Source organism: Podarcis tiliguerta, assembly GCF_965153285.1.
Source record: "Podarcis tiliguerta genome assembly, chromosome: 5".
NCBI lineage: Eukaryota > Metazoa > Chordata > Lepidosauria > Squamata > Lacertidae > Podarcis > Podarcis tiliguerta.
The window spans coordinates 67,509,210-67,529,419 of record NC_139538.1 but is presented as its reverse complement, the minus strand read 5'-3'; the positions used below and the strand labels follow the sequence as shown (position 1 = coordinate 67,529,419).

The 20,210-nt window shown below is 45.4% G+C and overlaps 1 protein-coding gene across 7 annotated transcripts in view; it reads right to left on the bottom strand.

The window, feature by feature from the left end:
* ADAMTS14 (ADAM metallopeptidase with thrombospondin type 1 motif 14) overlaps positions 1 to 14,682 on the bottom strand; it is a 75,507-nt gene extending 60,825 nt beyond the window's left edge. For 4 of the 7 annotated variants that reach the window (XR_014511593.1, XR_014511594.1, XM_083441379.1 and 1 more), the window contains exons 1-2: positions 14,048 to 14,515; positions 10,870 to 11,291 (exon numbers count right to left, since the gene is read on the bottom strand). Coding sequence is in view for 5 of the 7 variants with exons in the window: in XM_083441379.1 (XP_083297505.1) it covers positions 10,870 to 11,291; positions 14,048 to 14,135 (510 nt within the window). In the remaining 2 variants the exon portion in view is untranslated. Of the gene's footprint in view, positions 1 to 10,869; positions 11,292 to 14,047 lie in introns of all 7 variants that reach the window. The other 3 variants (XM_083441378.1, XM_083441375.1, XM_083441377.1) reach the window with 3 other exon arrangements.
* Positions 14,683 to 20,210: the final 5,528 nt, after the last annotated feature.

Below are 20,210 nucleotides of genomic sequence, written 5' to 3'. Positions count from 1 at the left end.
CGCGGGTTTTCTCAACGTTACACAGTAAGATAAAAACCCTGAAGCGTTCTGTGTATAGTGGTACTTCTGGTTACGTACTTAATTCGTTCCGGAGGTCCGTTCTTAACCTGAAACTGTTATTAACCTGAAGCACCACTTTAGCTAATGGGGCCTCCTGCCGCCGCTGCACGATTTCTGTTCTCATCCTGAAGCAAAGTTCTTAACCTGAGGTACTATTTCTGGGTTAGCAGAGTCTGTAACCTGAAGCGTATGTAACCTGAAGCATATGTAACCCGAGGTACCACTGTACACACAAAGCCAGTCTAAATGTTCAGAAGCAGCATGTGGTGCAGAACTGCATTTCTGATGGGTCTCCATATAAAAGGTCAGGGGGTGGGGGCAGTGGCCTAGCATGGGTTGCTGGGGCTGTGCAAAGTGGGTAGGAGGGAGGTACACATGTGCATTCAACTGCCTAATAACGTCCACGTCACCCAGGAGATCGCAGCCGCAGAGATAAGCAAAGAAGAGTTGTTCTGTTGTATGGAGACGTCACTTCCTGGTTCGCATGGAGAGCCGTTTTCAATGGACCCCAGCGACGGAAGCATGCAGCTGAATTGAGGAAGCATCAGATGTTGAAATTTTGTGCCCCTAGCAATTTTGCGCCCAGGGCAACCATACCTTATTCTCTGGCTTACCAAATATCCACCATCTGCATGGCCAGCAGATGGAAGTAAATATCTTCCCCCACTCATTCAAGACAGGGTAGGTCTTATTTTGAATACACTGAGCTGTATTAAACTAACCTGTTCTGCTAGCAGAAGCCAGCATGAGGGCTCCCCTGCTAACACAACAGGGCTTTCCCCCCTTGTGCACCCCCCAAAAAAATCCACTCTAGGGGCTTGTGAGAACGCCCCCCCCCCCGAACAATGTGTGGAGGGAGGCGAAATGCTTGCACTGTAGGAACAACCTCCTTAGCACCACATTGAATTCTACCCAGTACGACCAAAAATTAAGCACAGTTAGTCTTTGTTATTTCGGATTACATGCTTGATAATCCGCCCTGCCGCCCCCCCCCCCCCGGGTTTCACCCACTCTATTACAAGTGTCTTTATTAGTCCATAGGCATAAGGGAAGGAAACTCTACTTCCTGAAGTTTGCATCTTAGACAGCTTCCATTACTACCCTACTTTACATAACTTTCGCACTGTATGCCTCATTAATCCACCCCAACAACTAAGCAGAACTTTTAATGCTGGCATTCATTTTCAAATTGGATCCAGATCTAGATAAGTACATACTGAATCACAGGTCAGTGTGGCCCTGCCAAGGAAACATCAGAATGTGGGCAGGTCAACTTTAGGTGGAAACAGCTTTTGTGGTAAGCATTCCTATCCACACACACACACACACACACACACACACACACACAAATGCTGGCCCTCCCCCTCCCCAGGAACCAACAATTTATTTCAAGAATTGGCACCCCCAGGGCCAACAAAAGACAATGTACAATGTACATATCACTGCTTTTCCTATGTGTTCATTGAATGATCTTTCAGCAGCTTTGGTATGTTTCATATTATGGAAATATTCCCCAGCCTCCTCCAGCACATTGCATTCTCCCTCTTTGACACCACAGCAGCAGCAAATCGTGGGACATTTCCTTCTTAACCAATTCCAACCGATCAGGACTCGCGTGGCATGTGAGATGTCACAGGGCTAGCAAACCGAACAAGGAAATGAGGCCAATGCTTTTCCACCTGCCACTGTCCTTCCATTCCTGATAGGGAAGTCTTGCAAAATTGGTGAACATTTCTACGCTCTTCATTATCACTCCCTATTGCAGAAAGCGTTCCTGAAAACCAGAGTCCCATTTTGGCACATCCCAAGAGCGAATAGGATTGAGTTAAAACAGCCACACATACTGAACATTGTGTAAGGCAGTTATTAAGCAACATCTGTACCAGCAGCAGACACAGCAATGTTTGTAAAGGGCCGTGTGGAAGTTAACTGCAACCTCCTATCCCCATCCATTAATCAAACTCCAGCTAGTTCCCATTACACTGTAAATGGAATAATGACTGGTGTGCACTTTTCACTTACAATGAGAGTATTCTAAAAAAGCAAAAAGACCTCAGAGCAGCCCATTCAATTCCTGCCAGGGAAGTTGGGCACTTAACATTTTGTAAGTATGCCCATTTTAAAGAACGCTAGCTTTATTTGCATGTTTTGCCAGCTTGTGCACAAATGAAAACAAGAAGAAACGAGGCCGGGAGACTCAACAGTATTCCTTCAGAGTGTTTCTCCAAGCTCGATCCAACACCAGGAATTCAGCAAGTTAGGTACGTAGGAAGTTGCCATATAGACTAAGACTAATGGTTCGTCTCTACACTGTCTGGGTCTCAGACGGGAATCTTTCTCAACTCCACCTGGAAATACTAGGGATTGAACTCAGGATCTTTTGTGTACAAAACATGCATTCTGGCACCAAGCCATGGCCCCCTCCCAGCTCTTATTTCCATCCTCCCGTCACCAGGGATGTCAGAATTCCAACAAAAATGGAAAAGTAAGCAGAGCTTGTTGCAGTTCACACATTTCTCTGTGGTCAGGATTGAAAACCAGTCCAGTGAATAAAATCTGTATTCATTTATGTAGCTGCTGTTGTTTTTTTGGTCTGCAAATGATACATAATATAATTATAGTTGTTGTTGTTTTACACTGTTTTGCCATTTTCTTTACACTAAATGTTATATAGGAAATGTAAATAGCCACATAACTTATGCAACTTATGTGCAGCTAGATAAACAAGGTAGTATTTGGCAGAAAACAAACTATGGTGGAAAACAAAAGAATGCTGACTGCGATGAATACAGGTTGGAACAAAAATAATAGAATCATAAAGTGGGAAGGGATACCAAGAGTCATCTGCTCCCACCCTCTGCAGCACAGGAATCTCAACTAAAGCATCCATGATGTAGAATCATAGCCTTCCTAGATACTTGCCCATGACACTAGATGATCAAATGATAAATTGCCATTTCAGAGGCTTTCATCAGAGGTTAGAAGTGTTAAGAAGATGCAGTGATCAGGATCGCAGGACACTCCATGCACTCAGTAACAATGCTAGCAGAGTTCAAAAATATCCAGTATTGAATACAAGTTCCCTTTGCCCCAGAAAATAGTTTTCTGCTCATAAATTATGAACATTAATGCTCATGTGCCCGTTTTTGTGCCTCCATGGTCTACTTTCCTCTGAATTTAAGAGCTGTCACTAAAGTTGGTTAGGGAGGAGAAGATTTCCCCAATTCTGTCCCTCCTCTTTCCTTCCACCTGAATTTCAGTGTAGCTAAGAGAACACCTAAAACCAATTCTGGAATTTCACTTGCTTCATCTTGTTTGCACAGTCCCCTGTCACCACAGTGCACATATACTTCGATGAAACATTGCAAAACAAGAAATCGTATGATTGTCTGAAAAAAATATTATCGTGTGGTTTTCCACTGGTACATCAATGAATTTCTGGGCAATGATAAAAACACCACACAAAAAGAATCTTGGAGCAATTACACATACCATCACATAAAGACTGATAAAAAGCACTGTGCATCAGTTAAGTATTGCAAGGGGAAGAAAAAGAAACTCAAGGAACTAAAAGCTGCCATATACTGCACAAGCACCCTACCGTGTTCAAAATACACATTCATTCATTCATTCATTCAAGGAAAAAGTGGGAATTCCAAGTGTGCTGGTTTTTCCTTAGAAGCAAGACTGGGTGACTCAGAAAATTCCAGAGGATATTTGGATGAGATATTCAGAAGCATCCCCAGCATTTGTTGATTTCTGAAACAAAGAGTTCGACTTTGAGTATGCAGTTAAAAATAATAATACCCTGTCTCCTAATTTGTGATTTGAGCAATCAGTTTGGCTTGGAATTTCCTTGTTAGGAAAAAATAATAAACCACAAGTGCAGGCACACACATGCAATCTCTCACAAAAGCCAAATTGGCTGTTACCAAAAAATAAAAAATAAAAAATAAAACTCTAAGTCTGACTATTTGAAAAACACAAAACAAAACCCTTGCATCATGAACAGCAGACCAATGAACCGATTTAAAAGTTAACCTAACAAGGCAATCAATGTAAAAATATTGGCATGTGCCTTCCAGTTTGGTCTGCTGGTGCAGGTGACCTACAATAACCAATCATGCAGAGGGGGAAAGTCACCAGTATATAGCAGCCTGGTGGATTTTAAAATCCCAGCCTTTGCCTAGGCAATGTTTTGCCATTCCCCACCAACACTGAGAGAGCATGCATAGATCAGAAAAAAAGTTGTGCATGTATAATTTGTGGGGGGGGTTGAAAAAAGAAAAGATCCAAGTGTTTGCCAATGCTGATCATAAATTGCCAGATCATTTCTAATTGAAGCTGAGGAGACTTTGCCCACAAGGGGGTGGGAAGCAAAAGCCCTCTTCTGTGCCAACATCATCTACAATGGAACCAACACCAGAAGCAAAGCATGCAGTCACTTAGGGTCAGAAATCTCTTTAGAGGTGCTGATGAAGCTGTTATGTACTGAAGTTCTCACCCTGGGCCAGCAGGGGGATACTGTAGATAGTTATGCAAATGAAGGATCGAAAGTGACGTTCCGTGATTGGATAGTTTGTATGCAAATGAAGGATCAAAAGTGACGTTCAGTGATTGGATAGCTTTAGAAAATGGCAACAGTTACATTGTTCTGGAGCTCTATATAAGCAGGCTGACTGAGCCCCTCAGCCAGTTCTGCTCCAGCTTACAAATAAAGAGCTGCCTTGGAAGAATCGCTGTGTCGTCTGCTATGTCTACCCACAACTTAACAGAAGCCATGTGCAATCTGAAAAGTGCTTTCCTCACAAGCACTTGCACTATTCCAGTGGATCTCAGGGCACAACTTTCCACACGGCCAACGATTATGCCACTGAAATGATTATGTCTGTTTCTGGAGGTTCTCAATTGCCAGTGTGTTTTGGACGCAATCCCAAAATAGAAGGTGACAACAAGGACCAGTGCAGCCTGTGATGCTCTCCAGGCTGTCTGAGCTCAATTTTCACTTGCCCTTCTAATATAATTTGCATGTGGGCCATTAAAAAGCCAATACTGCAATATTTTTCTTTTGTTCCCCCCTCCTATCCTTAGGGAAGGAAATAAACCCAAAGCCTTTATGTTTGTAGTCTTATCGACACCAACGTTTCCCTTGTCCATGCCTAGGGAATGGGAGGTTTAGTCTTTCAAATACTGTAGATACTGTCACTTGAGAGCCCAGTTCTTTCATCTTTCTCATCTGAACAACATGGCTCTCATTTAGAAGTTTTTTTAAGCCAATGTGTGACACAGAAAAGTTGCTGTGACTGAGGATACTTTGGGAATACAACTCAGTGATTCGTATAATTTGAAGCAGCTATCTGAGACGCTCAACAAGACAGGCACTGCCAGAATGAACTCAATTTTGTAACAGAAAGAGGCAGCACACACGGCTGCTTCATTTGGAAAACGTTAAAATAAACTTATCCAAACAAAACGGAGAGGTTTTATGGAATGAAATGACTGAATGGGTGGATGGGGGTGTTTCAAACCTCCATTGATAGTCTGTTTCGATACAAGACAGTGGAATCCACCAAGCTGGAAACGTGCCAGTCGTTTAATGAAAAGTCAGACAGTTTGGCACAGACATTACACATTGTGCCATGGATAAAATTACTGCCCTCTCTAGTGTTTCCTCAATAAATCAATAGGAGGGGAGGTAAAGAGGACGACACGCCAAACAGGACAGGAAATGCTGACAGTGAAATACGAGAAAACTGATAAAAACTGCTACTTGGAGATCATAAGGCAAGGAATGCAAAAGAACAGTCCGCTGCAACTAATATTTCACTAAGATTAAAAAAGATCTGGAAGGGCACCAGCCAAGAAGAGAGGCAATTTCAGGCAGAGAGAGATAATTTATATTAAGCACTGCAAAAAAAACCCAAAACCATAGCAGTTTGCAACAAAAATTATGAAATGGCAGCAAACTCTGCCTGCAAATAAACCCACCCATCTGGGAAAGCCTGTAAAAATAAAAGTTTTCAGCATCAGACAAAATGCATACAATGTTGGAGCCTGTCTAACTGCATTGGGCAGCATGATCCACTGAGCAGGGGGCACTTCAGTGAAGATCCTAGTCCAAATCACTGCAGAATGAATCTCTGGTATAAGTGGCGCAGCAAAGACAGTCCCCATAGACAACTACAGTGGACAGATAGATACATAGGGGTATCCTGGTCCCCAGTTTTTTAGGGCTTTATATGCTTAACAGAAAAACCTTAAATCTGGCTGGCTGGCATATTGGGAACTGGCAATAGATCCCTCAGCACCAGCCCTACATGCTGACAGAAGGCAAAGCTGGCCACAAATTGGCTTAAAAAAGGTAAACGACCCCTGACAGTTACCATAAGTCCAGTCACGAACAACTCTGGGGTTGCAGCGCTCATCTCGCTTTACAGGCTGAGGAGCCGGCATTTCTCCGCAGAGTTTTTCCAGGTCATGTGGCCAGCATGACTAAGCCGCTTCTGGCAAAACCAGAGCAGCACACTGTTTACCTTCCTGCCAGAGCGGTACCTATTTATCTACTTGCACTTTCTGGCGTGCTTTTGAACTGCTAGGTTGGCAGGAGCAGGGACCGAGCAACGGGAGCTCACCCCACCGTGGGGATTCGAACCGCCGACCTTCCGATTGGCAAGCCCAAGAGGCTCAGTGGTTTAGACCACAGCGCCACCCGCCTCCCTCACAAATTGGATACAGCCCCAATAAGTGAGGTCACCAGAATACGTTTCTATGTCCCAGTGGTGAGGGACTGATGAGCTTCCCTCCCACCAGCAGATGGGAGAGCAATCAAACCTTCCTGGATGACATTGCTAGGGTAGTGTGGTGATTAAGAACCTGGGGCTGAAATCACTTGATTTAGTTAATGTACCCAATTCAGTTAATGCATATTATTACTGCTCACAAGTTATGCTGATCCTCAGGGTCCCTTCCAACTCTACAGTTCTATGATTCTGTGACTTTCTATGATTCCCCCACTTTAAATGTCACTACACTCCTTCCAGTTAGTTTAGATACAACATTTATCAGAAATATTTATGAACTCTAAGCTTCGTAATACCACCACAGAGGTATACAAAAAACAAAACAAAAAAGTTTTAAGCAAGTAAAAACAGGTAAAACAGTTCTCGAAGGATATCAGTTACTGCCCACAAATAAACTCCTCCTTCTGGAAATGTCTGGGAAAACAAAACAAAAAAACCTTTTCCTGCATCTGACAAAATATATAGAATGCGGGAGCCTGTTTAATGTCAGTCACAGGCATCTCAAGGTACAAATGGGGAAGTCAAACCCTAGAGAATTCTTGTACTGAGCTCAATTGTCTGACTTGGTTCCCCCTTTAAAATATGGCTACAATTCTAAACATTTAGCAAGAATGCTATTCCCCACGCCGTCCCCCAAATACCACTTGCTTAGGCTATAGGAAATCACCATCTTTCCTTTCTGCAAATCATGGGGCAGGGGGGAGAGAACTCAGCAGACATCTGGACACTGAAATGAAATATAGGGGCCGCAAGGGAAATTTAGGGCTCTGGCCAGATGAAGACTCCTGGGCATCTCCTTAGTTTGCTTACTCACTTGCCTAGAAAATGACAAGCAGCTGGCTGAGGGGCATATGAGCTACAGCTGTAGTGCTGTTTGCAAAATGATACAAGACTGAGCTTTTCAACTCCATGGTAATTAGAACTTCTAATTTCCTAAACCACTTCGGAAAATCGGATCCCATGTTCATAATTACACAGTTGAGAAGGACAAAAGCATTCTGATGTAAGGGACTAAAAGCATCTGGAGGTGTTCATTCCTACATATCCTGCAATTATTGTTGGTTTTTCACCTGATCTTTTATCTTCAAAGGGACACTGCTCTGTCTTTTTACTTATTAAACACGCCGTGCCCCTGCAGGCTCAGGGTGAGTAAAACTAATTGGCAGGTTTTGGAAATTCCACAGCAGACCAAGTCTGTATCTAGATCCTTGCTAGGCATGGATGAGTCCACCAACGTCAATTTCTCTTACGTTTCTCAATGCTCCAGTCTTACCTTCAACCTGTCTTGTCTTCTGCCCTCTGTGTGAGTGAAAACTGTAACTAAAACACTTGGCTACTGCAGTGTGATAAACAAGGGGCAGGGCTGTGGTAAAGATGTGCCAACTTCAAGGCCTTTGAATTTGGGCTTAATTCTTGGAATTATTCTGCAGAAACAGAAATGACCTGCAGAAATATTACACAGGCGGCAACTATTTTTTTGTGCATGACTGCTGGCATTTGGGTCCTTTTGGACTGACAAGAGGGCAGAATGGGGGTGTAACTGGGGGGGCAGAACGGGGTGGGGTATAAGGAGGGCAGGGCAGATTTATGTGTGGTCTGCTGACATGCACTGAGGCCAGGAACGGAACCCCACGCAAAATGGTCACCACCTGTATATACCAGAACTCACGACCCTCTTCATTGTAAACTGACCCATGCATTGGGATAGAACTTCATCAATTCTCCCATAGCCAGCATGGACAGGCGTTTCTATCACCGAGCTATTCAACTATGCCATCTCAGCTTTCGGAGGGGCAATATTATCAGATCCCTAAGTATAGCCTAACACTTAGTACACATAGGAATAACCTTAATACTCCACTTTATCTGTATTGCTCGTTATATTCTGATGCAACAAAACTCATATTGGGACTAGCAGAATATTGAGGGGGGATGTCTCATTTCCCCCCTTCTCTGAAAACAAAAATAATAACAATAAACGGTTAAATGTAAGGAGTACTGGGCTGTAGAGAGGACCTACAGGGAAGAGCCTTACTACAAGAAGCGGGGCCAAAAAAAATAATATATCAATTTCCAATTCAAATCCAAGATGGTATTGGCATGCAAAACTGAGCCTCTGTACCCACTCCTTTGAATTGCCAGTAAGTATGGCACATAAGGCCATACAGTCTAACTTGAAATCAGTGATGACGAAGAAGCAGCTAACAAATAAATACCTTCAAAATTCTCATATATTTGGAAATGTGCATAAATAGGTTTGCTATTGACAAAGATTTCAATTAACATAGGATATTGTTACTAAAACCACAGGACTTGGTACATTGCACAGTGCGATTGGTACACTTTAAGACCTCCACAGATGTTCAGTCAAACGTGCAATGTTAGGATGGCACTGACTCGACCAACCCTGCATCTGTTTGTTCAGCATCAAAATTGCACAGAGACCTGCCAATTTTGCAGTATACAGACACTTCAAACTAGGGCTTCATGGGCTGTACGCCTACTGGTCTCATCTGTGACACTCAGTGTACAGGCACTGGGTGGACCTGATAGTAGTAGCCCAGGAAGGGGACAGGGCAAGCCTTCAGAACCCTAATATGCACTCTGTGTGTGTGTTTCAGTACAGAAGAAAATGGCATAGATGGCAACAGACCATTAAACACTTGAATATATTCTCTAAAAAAAACTTTGTTTAACGTAAAAGCTGAAACTTTCAGGATGCTGAATTATGTACCAAATATAGAATTCTGCACTTGTGTGATGCATTTACAAAGCTCCAGAATACATTTGAAACTAGCTCTGAGAGTGCAAGTGAACTTTAGAGTTGTTTTACTCCAGGCTTCCTCAACCTCGGCCCTCCAGATGTTTTTTGAGACTACAATTCCCAGCATCCCTGACCACTGGTCCTGTTAACTAGGGATCATGGGAGTTGTAGGCCAAAAACATCTGGATGGCCGAAGTTGAGGAAGCCTGTTTTACTCCCAACAGCAGCAGCCCCTGCCTCATGGCAAACTAAGCTGAAAACTGAGAGTAGATTCAAGAACTGTTTGTGATATGGTACCCAGGGTTAGCGGTTGAATGAAGGTCCCACGAGCCATGAGGCCAAGCAGGTCTTTGAAACCTTGCCAGACTTAAATATTTAGGATTCTGCAGGTGACTTGGAAGCATTTTCCAAAGTTTGAAAATCAACTCAGAATCCCTGAAGTCATCATTGCCTGCAGGTGCCTCGACTGGTCCAGCAGTGGTTCATGCAGGCTACCATTCTCTTTAAAACAGCAGCTAGGCTGATGCTCACAGGAATAACCTAAAGCTGGCAGCATGTGCTTCCCTGAGATTTATCTATCAAGACCAATAGTTGCAGGTGAACCTATCCTATCCATTCTGCAAGACACTCTAGTTGGCAGAGTTACCTCTTAACCAAAAATAAAGTCCAGCCTGGCTAGTAGCAAATATTTTGTGCTGCGTAAGAGCCAGAAGTCTGATAAAACGAACAACAGTTCTTGAGTAAAGCTCTTTTGTGAAAAGCAGCGTTTCCCCTGAGCCCCACTAAGGCACAAGACTAGTGAGATAGCTTCATTGTGCTCTATTTCACCCACTGCTGAATGAGAAACTGAATTGTGTTCTTACTTTGCATCCTGCCAGCACAGGTGCTGCTGAAAAGCAGGGCTGCTGAAGATCAAAAGGAGAACATCGTGATGTCAGCAGAACAATGGGAATTTCCTTCACACCCACTTACCTGCTGGTATTCCCCTACCCTGATCTGCCAGATCTTCAAACAGGAAACAGAAATTTTTGAAATCTGAAGTTGGCAACTTTATCCCCTAATATCCGTAACAAATATAAGGTGAATTCCAGAATACACACTCATAGCAAAAAATTATTTGCAAGGCTCAGAGGGGCTTAAGTAACAAGGCAAAGACAGTCCGAAGGCTGGGGAAACAGGAGAAAGGGGTTCATCTCTTCTGTGGACAAGAAGAAGAAGAGGAAGACTCAATCCGCTTTTGCTTACCAGTCCATCACAATTACTGATGGCCACTGCGGCACCTGGCATGCCCGAGACTCCTCCTGTAAAAGCACAGTCCTGTTGCAGCGGTTCCCGAAAGACTTCCCGGAAGTCCTCTTGCCACTCAGTCAATGCGCCAGGTGACACCAGCCGCCGGTTGGGCTTCAGGCGAAGATGCAGCTCCTTTCCAAAAACAGTAACATTGAAGTAGTACAAGCGATTCCCAGGCACGCCTTGGTTCAGAAAGGAGGTGCTGCGGGCAACCCTGCGCCGGCCTGGGTGAGGTGGAGGAGCGGGAGGGTGGGTGGCTTTGCCCCTCCTTGCTGCCACCGAGCCAGACACCACGTGCGAGAGGAACCGTCCCTGGCAATCTGCACTGAAGGGCACAATCACACCATATTCACTTAGCTTTCCAGACAGGAGCAGCTCTAGTGGAAATAAATACAGATAGACATACTTCAATACATTCAAAGCAAAGCGGGGTGGGGAAACCCCTTTTTCGTAAGCGTGTGTTTGAAATGCCTTTGCTCCTCTCAAGATATGCACACCTGCGGCTCCAGCCTCACGGGGCTTAGTCCTGCAGTTAGCCATTCATTGGCCCATGGCAAGTCACACTACTTTCCAAGTGAACCACCTGAAGGATCTATCACACAAGGCATCCAGTAACAACACAAAGGCAGAGCTGTATGAAGTCTGGACAAATGTATACATAAAAATTCTACAACCAAAACAGACGAATTCTGGCACCCGAATAAATTAATGCACATAAGACACATTTGCAAAACCCATTTCATTGTTTTAAATTTATTCTGCAATTTCAAGTGTTTTGCATAACTTATGCTGGTTTTGCTAACCATGTGGGTGGATCAAGGAACTATGCAGGGCACTGAAGTCTTCTCCTGCCCAGTTCTTCCACCACCACCACCACTACACCAGACACAAGTTCCAGGAGGCATACTTTTTTAAAATCTAAACTTACAAGTGTGTTTTCACCAATCCAAAGAGTTAGAAATTTGTTTATAACACACACACACAAAGGGGCTGTAGCCAACGAAGTTTGACTCAAGAGTAGCCCCACTGAAATTCAGGGGCCAACGTTTGTCACATCCATTAATTTCAGTGTGTCTACTCAAAGTCTGACTACACTCCCCTATAAGAAACTTGTTTTATAAATTAAAGCTGAGAATCTCAGGAAATTCAGGCTCCTCATAAGTGCTTTATGGACTCTCCCCCTCCCCGTGCTCATGTGGAACTGCGGAACACAAACAGAATAGACACAGGTGCTGAGGGCTACATATCTGGGTGGGCTACTACATAATTGTGTTGGCCTGCAAAGGTTGTAGAGACATTTTACTTTTTACCTAGATCCATCCTTCACCCAGTTTTTTTATAGTGGTTCTTAAATTTAACTACAAACCTTCACACTTTTGTTTCAGAGTAAGCCAAAAGAATGATGGCTGCAAACCTTGATATTTCTGGAGAGGGGCAGTTCTGTTAAGTGAGAAGCTATTGCTCTTCTTCCTCCACCTGCAAAACCTTTATGATTTCCCCCTCATAAACTGTAGCTCACAAAGCGTCAACTGGGCATGTTCAACACAGCAGAAGAAATTCACACTGACACGCCCTTATGCTTCTTGCATGCCCAGCTAACACCAAGCATCCAAAGTATTCATTGTGTGCAGTTTCCATGTCACACTGTTCCTCTAAAGTAGAGAATCCCGCTGAACTTAAAAAAAAAAAAGTGTGTCAGCATTGTAACACACTTTGGCAAGGCTTGCAAAAGAATCCCATGTGTTAGCTCTGTATTCCAATTCCTCAACAGAGCTTAAACAGCACTGTTTTAGCTACTGCATCAATTGTCAAAATGAAGCTTTAAAAAAATGCACTACGGAGGTGAACAGCACTGCCATCTTAAAAAAACAAGAATCTTTGAAGTGATGCACTCCTATTCCTGCAAACTGTTTTGCCTTACTGACTGCCCATCTCTGCACCCTTCAAATGCAGCAAAGGTTTTAAAATGGAACCTGTTTAAAAACACTTGGGCAGCAAGGTAAATGGAAAGAACTCTCAGCCTACCCATCAAATGTCATCAGTCCAGCTGAAATCCATTAACCTGCCTTTGGAGGAAACATGCTTAGGATCAGAGGTATAAAGCTAATTTGGAAAACCTGACTCATAGAGCCAAAACACAGTGATAAGTTTAATTCTGTGTTCAGGGCTTGCCATTTGTTTCAGGGCTCCATCCCAACTTAATAAGGAACAGGGGTGGGGGCTGTGAGTTTTTAATTGGAGTTCTCCCTGTCCTGGAAAGAAAACATGTCGCTGGTAATATGGGAAATGCTGGATCTCCCCTTCCATTTAAAAAAAAAATTTGTTTTTATTAAAGAGTTTTGGGGGTTGTTTTGTTTGAAGAAACAAAATCTTTAAAAGCCAGGAGTGGGGAAATCAGAGGCACCTGAAAATGGCTCCCAAAATCTGCCTCTCTTATCCTGTCCTAAGGAGGATTAGCCGATAGAGATCTCGAATGTCTAAGAGTCAACATCAAAGAGTAGTTTTTGTTTGGATTCCGCCCCCCCCCCCGGCCCACCTCTAAGGTACAGTCAGGGGCAGGGCAAAGGGTGCCTGGAAATGTGAAACCTGGGTGTTTCGCAGCATTTGGTGCAACACTTTGGTACTTGATCAGACGGACGACAGATGACCGGCCAAAAACAAAACAAAACGCCGAACTGCACTTCCGCGCGATAACCAAACCAGCATTTCCATCTCTCTCGGGCCACTGGGTCAGCTGGCGAGAAGACGCATTTGCATTCATTCCTGGTCGCCGTTTCACGCGGCAGCAAGAACCACCGGCGCCCAGTGGAACTTGCTTGCCGGTGAGGATACAGAGACTGGGCGGGGGGGCGCGCGGAATCCTTCCACGTTTTGCCAGTCAGAAAGCCCTGAATTCAGCGAGCCTTGCTCTCCGGGAGCGGGCAGCGCTGCTGGATCGCGGACCGAGAGCGCGCCTCCCGGACCCTGCCTCCTGCTGCTTGCCCACCCAGGAAGCCCGCAGGCAGCGGGACGCGAGCAAGGCGCCCAGAGAGATGCAAAGGCGCGCGAGGCGGGGCGGGCAGGTTGACCCGCTTCCCTCCCCCCCCCCCCCCCGCCGCCTCTCTCCTTCCCCGCGCCGCGCGCTCCTTCCTACCTTGGGCTCTCGCTCCCCTGCCCGCGGCGAGCCAGCAGCTGAGCGGCACCAAGCAAGACAGCATCGCATAGAGAGGCGGGTAATCCATTTGCGGACGCTCGCCCGGCGCGCCACCCGGGGACTCCAGCGCCCGGCCAGCCCCACGCAGCCGGGAGGTGGTGAGGAGAACGAGGAGGACGGAAAGTTGCTCCTTCGGGTCGCCTGAGGGGCTGCTGCCGGGGAAGCCGCGCGCTCCCAGCCTGGCGCGCTCTCCCTTCTCCTACCTGCCTGCCGCCGCCGCCTCCTGCTGGCCCGAGCAGGGCGCTCTGTCAGCGGGCGAGGCGCCGCTCCTCCTCCTCCTCCAGCCGGCCCCGTCTTTGCGCTGCGCCCGGCCCGGGACGAGTGCCCTCCATGCACTGCGACGGGGCAAGGCGCGCAGCGAGCGGCCGGCGGAGCGGAGGAGGCGCTTCCCGCTCTCGAGGCGGCTGCCAGCTGAGGAGAGCCGAGCCCGCGGGGGGGCGGGGAGGGCCGTGACGACGGCGACGCCTCTGAGTGACAGGCGGGCCGCCGGCTGGAATGGGATACAAAGGGGAGGGGGCTGCACACAGCCCGCTCGCCGCCGCCGCCTCCTCTCCCGCGGGAGGCACTAGCAGAGTGGAGAGAGAGAGAGAGGACTTTCCATTGCACGTGGCGCTTCCAGCGCTGCGCCACTTGCCATTGGCCGGCCCCGGAGCCAAGCCCCGCCCCCCACTTTCGGCGAGGGTCGTCCCATCCCCGCCTCAAGGGCTTTTGCCGATGGCACCCGAGAGAGGCGCGGCACGCGTGCACGTCGCCACGCAGCCTGGGCGCGAGACGCGCTTGCCCGTCTCCTGGCAGACTGGCGAGGCGAGGTCCCCACCTGCCCGCCTGGGAGGTTTGAAGCTGCTGCCTTGGTCCAAGCCAAGCTGGTTGCAGCCCCTCAGAAATGGGATCGCTCACCGTTTTCATAAACGGGCAGGGCGTTCCAAAGTTTCTGCCAGCCTGGGGATGCTAGGACTTCCTGCAAAAGTTACCGAAGCCCTTTCAAGAGGGAGGGGTGTTGCAGTCATCTACGTCTCTGAGTTCCTTCAGTGCGTTTCTATACATGTGCTACTCAGAAATAAGCACCGTTGAGTCCCAGGAAAAGATTTGTTTATGGCAGTTCCTGCTTCTAAAAAATCCATCAGGTGGCTTAAAATATAACAAACCTTTGGTGTTGTTGTTTTTTTTAAAAAAAGCCAGTATGAGTCCAGGTAGCGTCAGAAGTAATCGCTCCTCACAATTCTTGGATCACTGCAGTCTGCTCTCCCTCTAGGATGCAAAGCATTTGGTGTTAGAATTCTCCTTGGGCTCATCCTCATCATGACTAAAGTGGTTGGTAGCCATCTCAAACTTAATGGCCTTTTGAGCAATATATATACAGTGGTACCTCAGTTACATATGCTTCAGGTTACATACACTTCAGGTTACAAACTCCGCTAACCCAGAAATATTACCTCAAGTTAAGAACTTTGCTTTAGGATTAGAACAGAAATTGCGGTGCAGTGGCAGCGGGAGGCCCCATTAGCTAAAGTGGTGCTTCAGGTTAAGAACAGTTCCAGGTTAAGAACGGACCTCCGGAACGAATTAAGTACTTAACCTGAGGTACCACTGTATGTCTAATACTCAAGTGGCGGTCAGGGGTGTCAGGATCCGGCACATTGAGCGGACGAGACCAATAGCGGGTCTGGTTTTGGAATGGGGTGGGTTCGGTAACCCTGCTGGACGATCTTTGCTTAGAGATGGACGGATGGAATGTTATTTCTGCTGCTCTTACTGTACTTCTAACCAACTTCTGACACTGTGGATCACAAAACACTCTTAAACAGTGTACTCTATTACATCCAGTTGTTGGTGCTTGGATCACAGCATGCAACGAATCTTGGAAAGACCATCTAACCTAATTTGCTGCTGATGCAGAAAACCCAGCGCTGAAACGGAAGTGATTGAAGGGAAAGTGAAATTACTGAAGGCCGCATATAGCATACTATTAGAATGGGAGACGAAAGATGAAGAGGTAAAATCAGTTATGATTAAATGGGCACAAGATGTAGGTCACAATATTAGGATGGAGGATTGGGTTAAATTATGGGAAACTGACTTAAAATTTACAGATTGTTCACTATTGAAGGAGAACTACATGAAGATGATGTACAGGTGGTATACAACACCAGTGCAGCTAGGGGAAATGTACAAAACTAGCTCAAACACGTGTTGGAAGTGTAAGGAAAAGGAGGGAACATTTTATCATATGTGGTGGGATTGTAAAGTAATTAAAAAAATTTGGGAAATGATATACAATGAACTGAAGAAAATGTTCCATTTAACATTTGTTAAAAAACCCGAGGCATTTTTGTTGGGGATTGTAGGGAAAGACCTGCCAAAAAAGTTGAAAAACATCTTCATGTATGCGACAACGGCCGCGAGAGTTCTAGTAGCACAAGGATGGAAGACTGAAGAAATCACAACTAAAGAATCATGGCAAGAAAAATTGATGGATTATGCAGAACTGGCAAAATTGATACATAAACTATGGGACAAGGATAACTGTGACTTTAAGGATGAATGGGAACCTTTCACAAAGTATTTGAAGACGCAACAAAGTGAACTGGACTCCTTGGCGGGTTTTGAATAAACGTCCACAATTTTTTACTGATAATAATTAGCTAAACAGTTGGAGGATCTATACAACTCTGTAACATGCAGAAAATAGCATTATTGGAGAAACCAAAGACTGGAACTGAGGGAAGTCAGAGGGTGGGGTGGGGGGATGGGTTTTGTGGGGGGGTGGGGGAGGAAAAAATGGGAATAAGGATATGGTTTTGGAAAATATGTTTTGATATAACTTTTAATAAAAAGAAAATTTAAAAAAAGAAAACCCAGTGCTGAAGCATCCCTAACATCCAGTCTTGCATGCCTCCTGCTGAAAACAGCAGCCATGCCTCTAGCTCTAACCCTTCTAATAGGTCTGTGCTGTGATATCAGGCACTCGGCATTGCACACACAGCAGCCTGCAGCAGCCACTGCCAATGGTGTGCACAGGCAGGAAAACGCATACCCTTACGACATCAGAACAGATAGAATTACTACTAGACATTGCAGAAGGGAAGCTTAAAAGCACAGAGTTGCCATTTTCAGCAGCTTCTGGTCCAGATTGAGATTCTGAAAAAGTGTGCCGACTTCTGCTTCCCTGCCATTTATTTTCAGTTTGAAACATATAAGAACAAAGGGAGTGACAGCACCCAAAAAAGACCAGTGGCTTTTCATTTGCAGGAAACTCACCCTTCCGAAGGCTGCACTGAACTTCCTATGACTTGGGAAAGAGGGATCAAAACACTTCTCTAAACTTGCCCTGGAGCAACATTGGCTTCCACAATGAACCCCGGATTTTATTTTTTTTTAAAAGAAACTTCCTCAAAATTGCTTTTAAACATCCTTTTTCTTTTATATGATGAAATCAATCTGCTGCCGATAAAAAAAATAAACAAATGCATGCCCACACAAAATTCTGTATCCGATATGGAATGAGGCACTTTGTTGCACTTGTAAGTTACAGCGTATCTCAAGGTGCTAACCAGGCTTGCGAAACTATGGTACAGTAGTTAAGGTTGCAATCCTCTGCAAGCACATGAACCTGGGAATTTCAAGAGGGTGGTCCTAAGCATACTTACTAGGGGAAGAACCCCACCAAACTCAACAGGCAACTTAAGTGTTACATGCAGGAATTTTTTTCTATTGAATCCTACTGGAATCTTTTGCATATGCCAATAAAGGTCTGAGAATCTGAAGTCAGCTTAGGATTGTGCTGTAGTGCACATGCATGTTCGGTTGGGCTGCATCTTGGCTTCCTGCATTTTGCCCTCTCCCTGTGTGTTTGGATAGTTGCAAGGAAGGGAAATCCCCTCCCCTCTGCCTCAGTATGACAGAGATCTTCATTTTCATGTACAATACCGTGATGAGACTTTACAGCATCTGTTCTGCATGATAAGAATCACGAGCAGTAAAGCACAACCGCCATATGATCTTAAGTGCAAACAGCTGTCTGCACAGGAATCTCCAGGGGGGTCCATGAAATCGCAGCAGGAATCTCACAGCGATTACTGAAACAAACACTAAAAAGGGGGGAGGGGGTGGAGAGTGATATGGAACCCGGATGATCTGACATAAGGCTCATTGAGCACTCGAAATATCTGACCCACCCAGAGGGCATCTGTCCTTCAAAACTGAAGACTTTTAAGTGGCTGAGGTAGTTCCACAAGGCCTGGAGAGATGAAATTCAGTACACATCTTGTTCCAGACCACCTAGAAAGCTACAGAACAACAGTGTTACTAACCAACATGGTAACAACTGAATGCTGCCCAGTTGGCTTTGACCTGCAGCAGGGCCTTCTTGGTGGTGTTTCCCTGTTTACAGAATGCCCTCCATGGTGAGGTGTGTGTGTCTTTCTCAGTACTAATGTTGAGGATGAAATTTTTTAACGTTCCTGTTCAGCCAGGCATTAGGTGGCTGAAAGATGCCGTTCCTGGCAAGCCTGAGATTGTTTCCTCTTGTGCCAGCAGAGAGGAAACAGAAACACACAGGGGCTGTGGAAGTCTTGTTGCCTTCCACACTCTTGGATCAGTCTGGAGAGAATTTCCAGGCGTGTCCCGGAATGTGAATCTTTGTCTGCAGAACACAGACTTCCCCACACATATTTTGGTACACGCCCGTTTTAAGCACTGCTGCCATACTCCAGGCTTACATGTGCCTTTTGTCCTCAGCCCTTGACTCTGTTTATAGAAATATTGTTCTATAAATATTGAGCCCTTTCTCACTGAAATTTCTACAGATCACATGTTACGGCATTGCAGGAAGGTCTTGAATTTGGGACATCTGAACAAATGCATATCCCGAATGTCTGCTGTAATGCATTCTGCACATGCCACATTAAAAAAACACCCAAAAAACCTAAGACCTATTTCAGAAATGTTGGCGAGAGTTCTAAAATAATTTTAATTGGTGCTTTTTTCAGCACCCTCATCTGTAAAATCCATGAGCTTGAATCTCTGCAAGACCAGCTGTGCACGCCGGAAAGAACGAATTACAGAAGCCTTTCTAGCAAGGACAAAAATAGATTTCTGACCCGGAATCATCTCATGAATATGAGCCAATATATTGAGACCTCCAAGGTGAGAAATGGAAAATCTCTCATTGGTGAACATGATAAAATAATGGTGTCCAACTGCTGAAGCACAGCTGTGTGTCTCACAAAGTTATCTGTGTACTACAAAATGGGTTAATTGTAGTTGATCAAATTCTGCTACCTGATATGTCACAATCAACACAGACCCAGGCAAGCTTTAAGTTCATTGGTTTCAGTGAATTTAAGCCTACCTAATTATGTCAGATTGTGCCCATTTCTCTATATTGGCCCCAACAGAAGTGGAAAATGGCAGACACTCTTCTCCCTTTTGCCTTGACAGCGTCTTTTCTACACTGAACCCTCTCTAGTTAGCTGTTTGGTCCAATTTATATATTGAGCTTGTGGCAGCCAAGCATCTGATACTGCTTAGCAAAGCTGGCGTGGCAGCAAAGGAAGCTCAGTTGTTGAGGGAAGTAAACTGTAGTCCAGCTTCTGAGAGGGAGGGAAAACATCAGTTTGGCTGGGATCAAAATCTCATACAGTGGCAGGTTGATGGTTGGGAAATGTTCTGGGACATAGGGAAGATACGAGACAGGAATTCCAGTGGCAAGGAAGCTGAAAATAGTTATAACAGCCAATGGTCTGAGAAAGAGGAAGCTGAAGGGTTTGTGGAGGGCTTGGGGAAAAGGGAGCGATGTAAGACAGGAGGGGCAGCCACAGAGCAGTTAAGAAGTGTGGGGTTTAGGCAGAAAGCAAAGCAGCATAGGGAAGCTGAGAGGGCATCTAGAAAAAGTAGGCGGTGTCCTGGGACACTGACCAAATTCAAGGAGTGCTCACTAGTGGTTCCTCAACATCCTGGGGGGGAAGTGACAAGTGGGGTGCCACAGGGTTCTGTCCCATTGTTGTTCAATGTCTTTATGGATGAATTGGGGGGATGCTCATCAAATTTGCAGACGACACCAAACTGGGAGGGGTAGCCAACATCAGGATTCAATATGATCTTA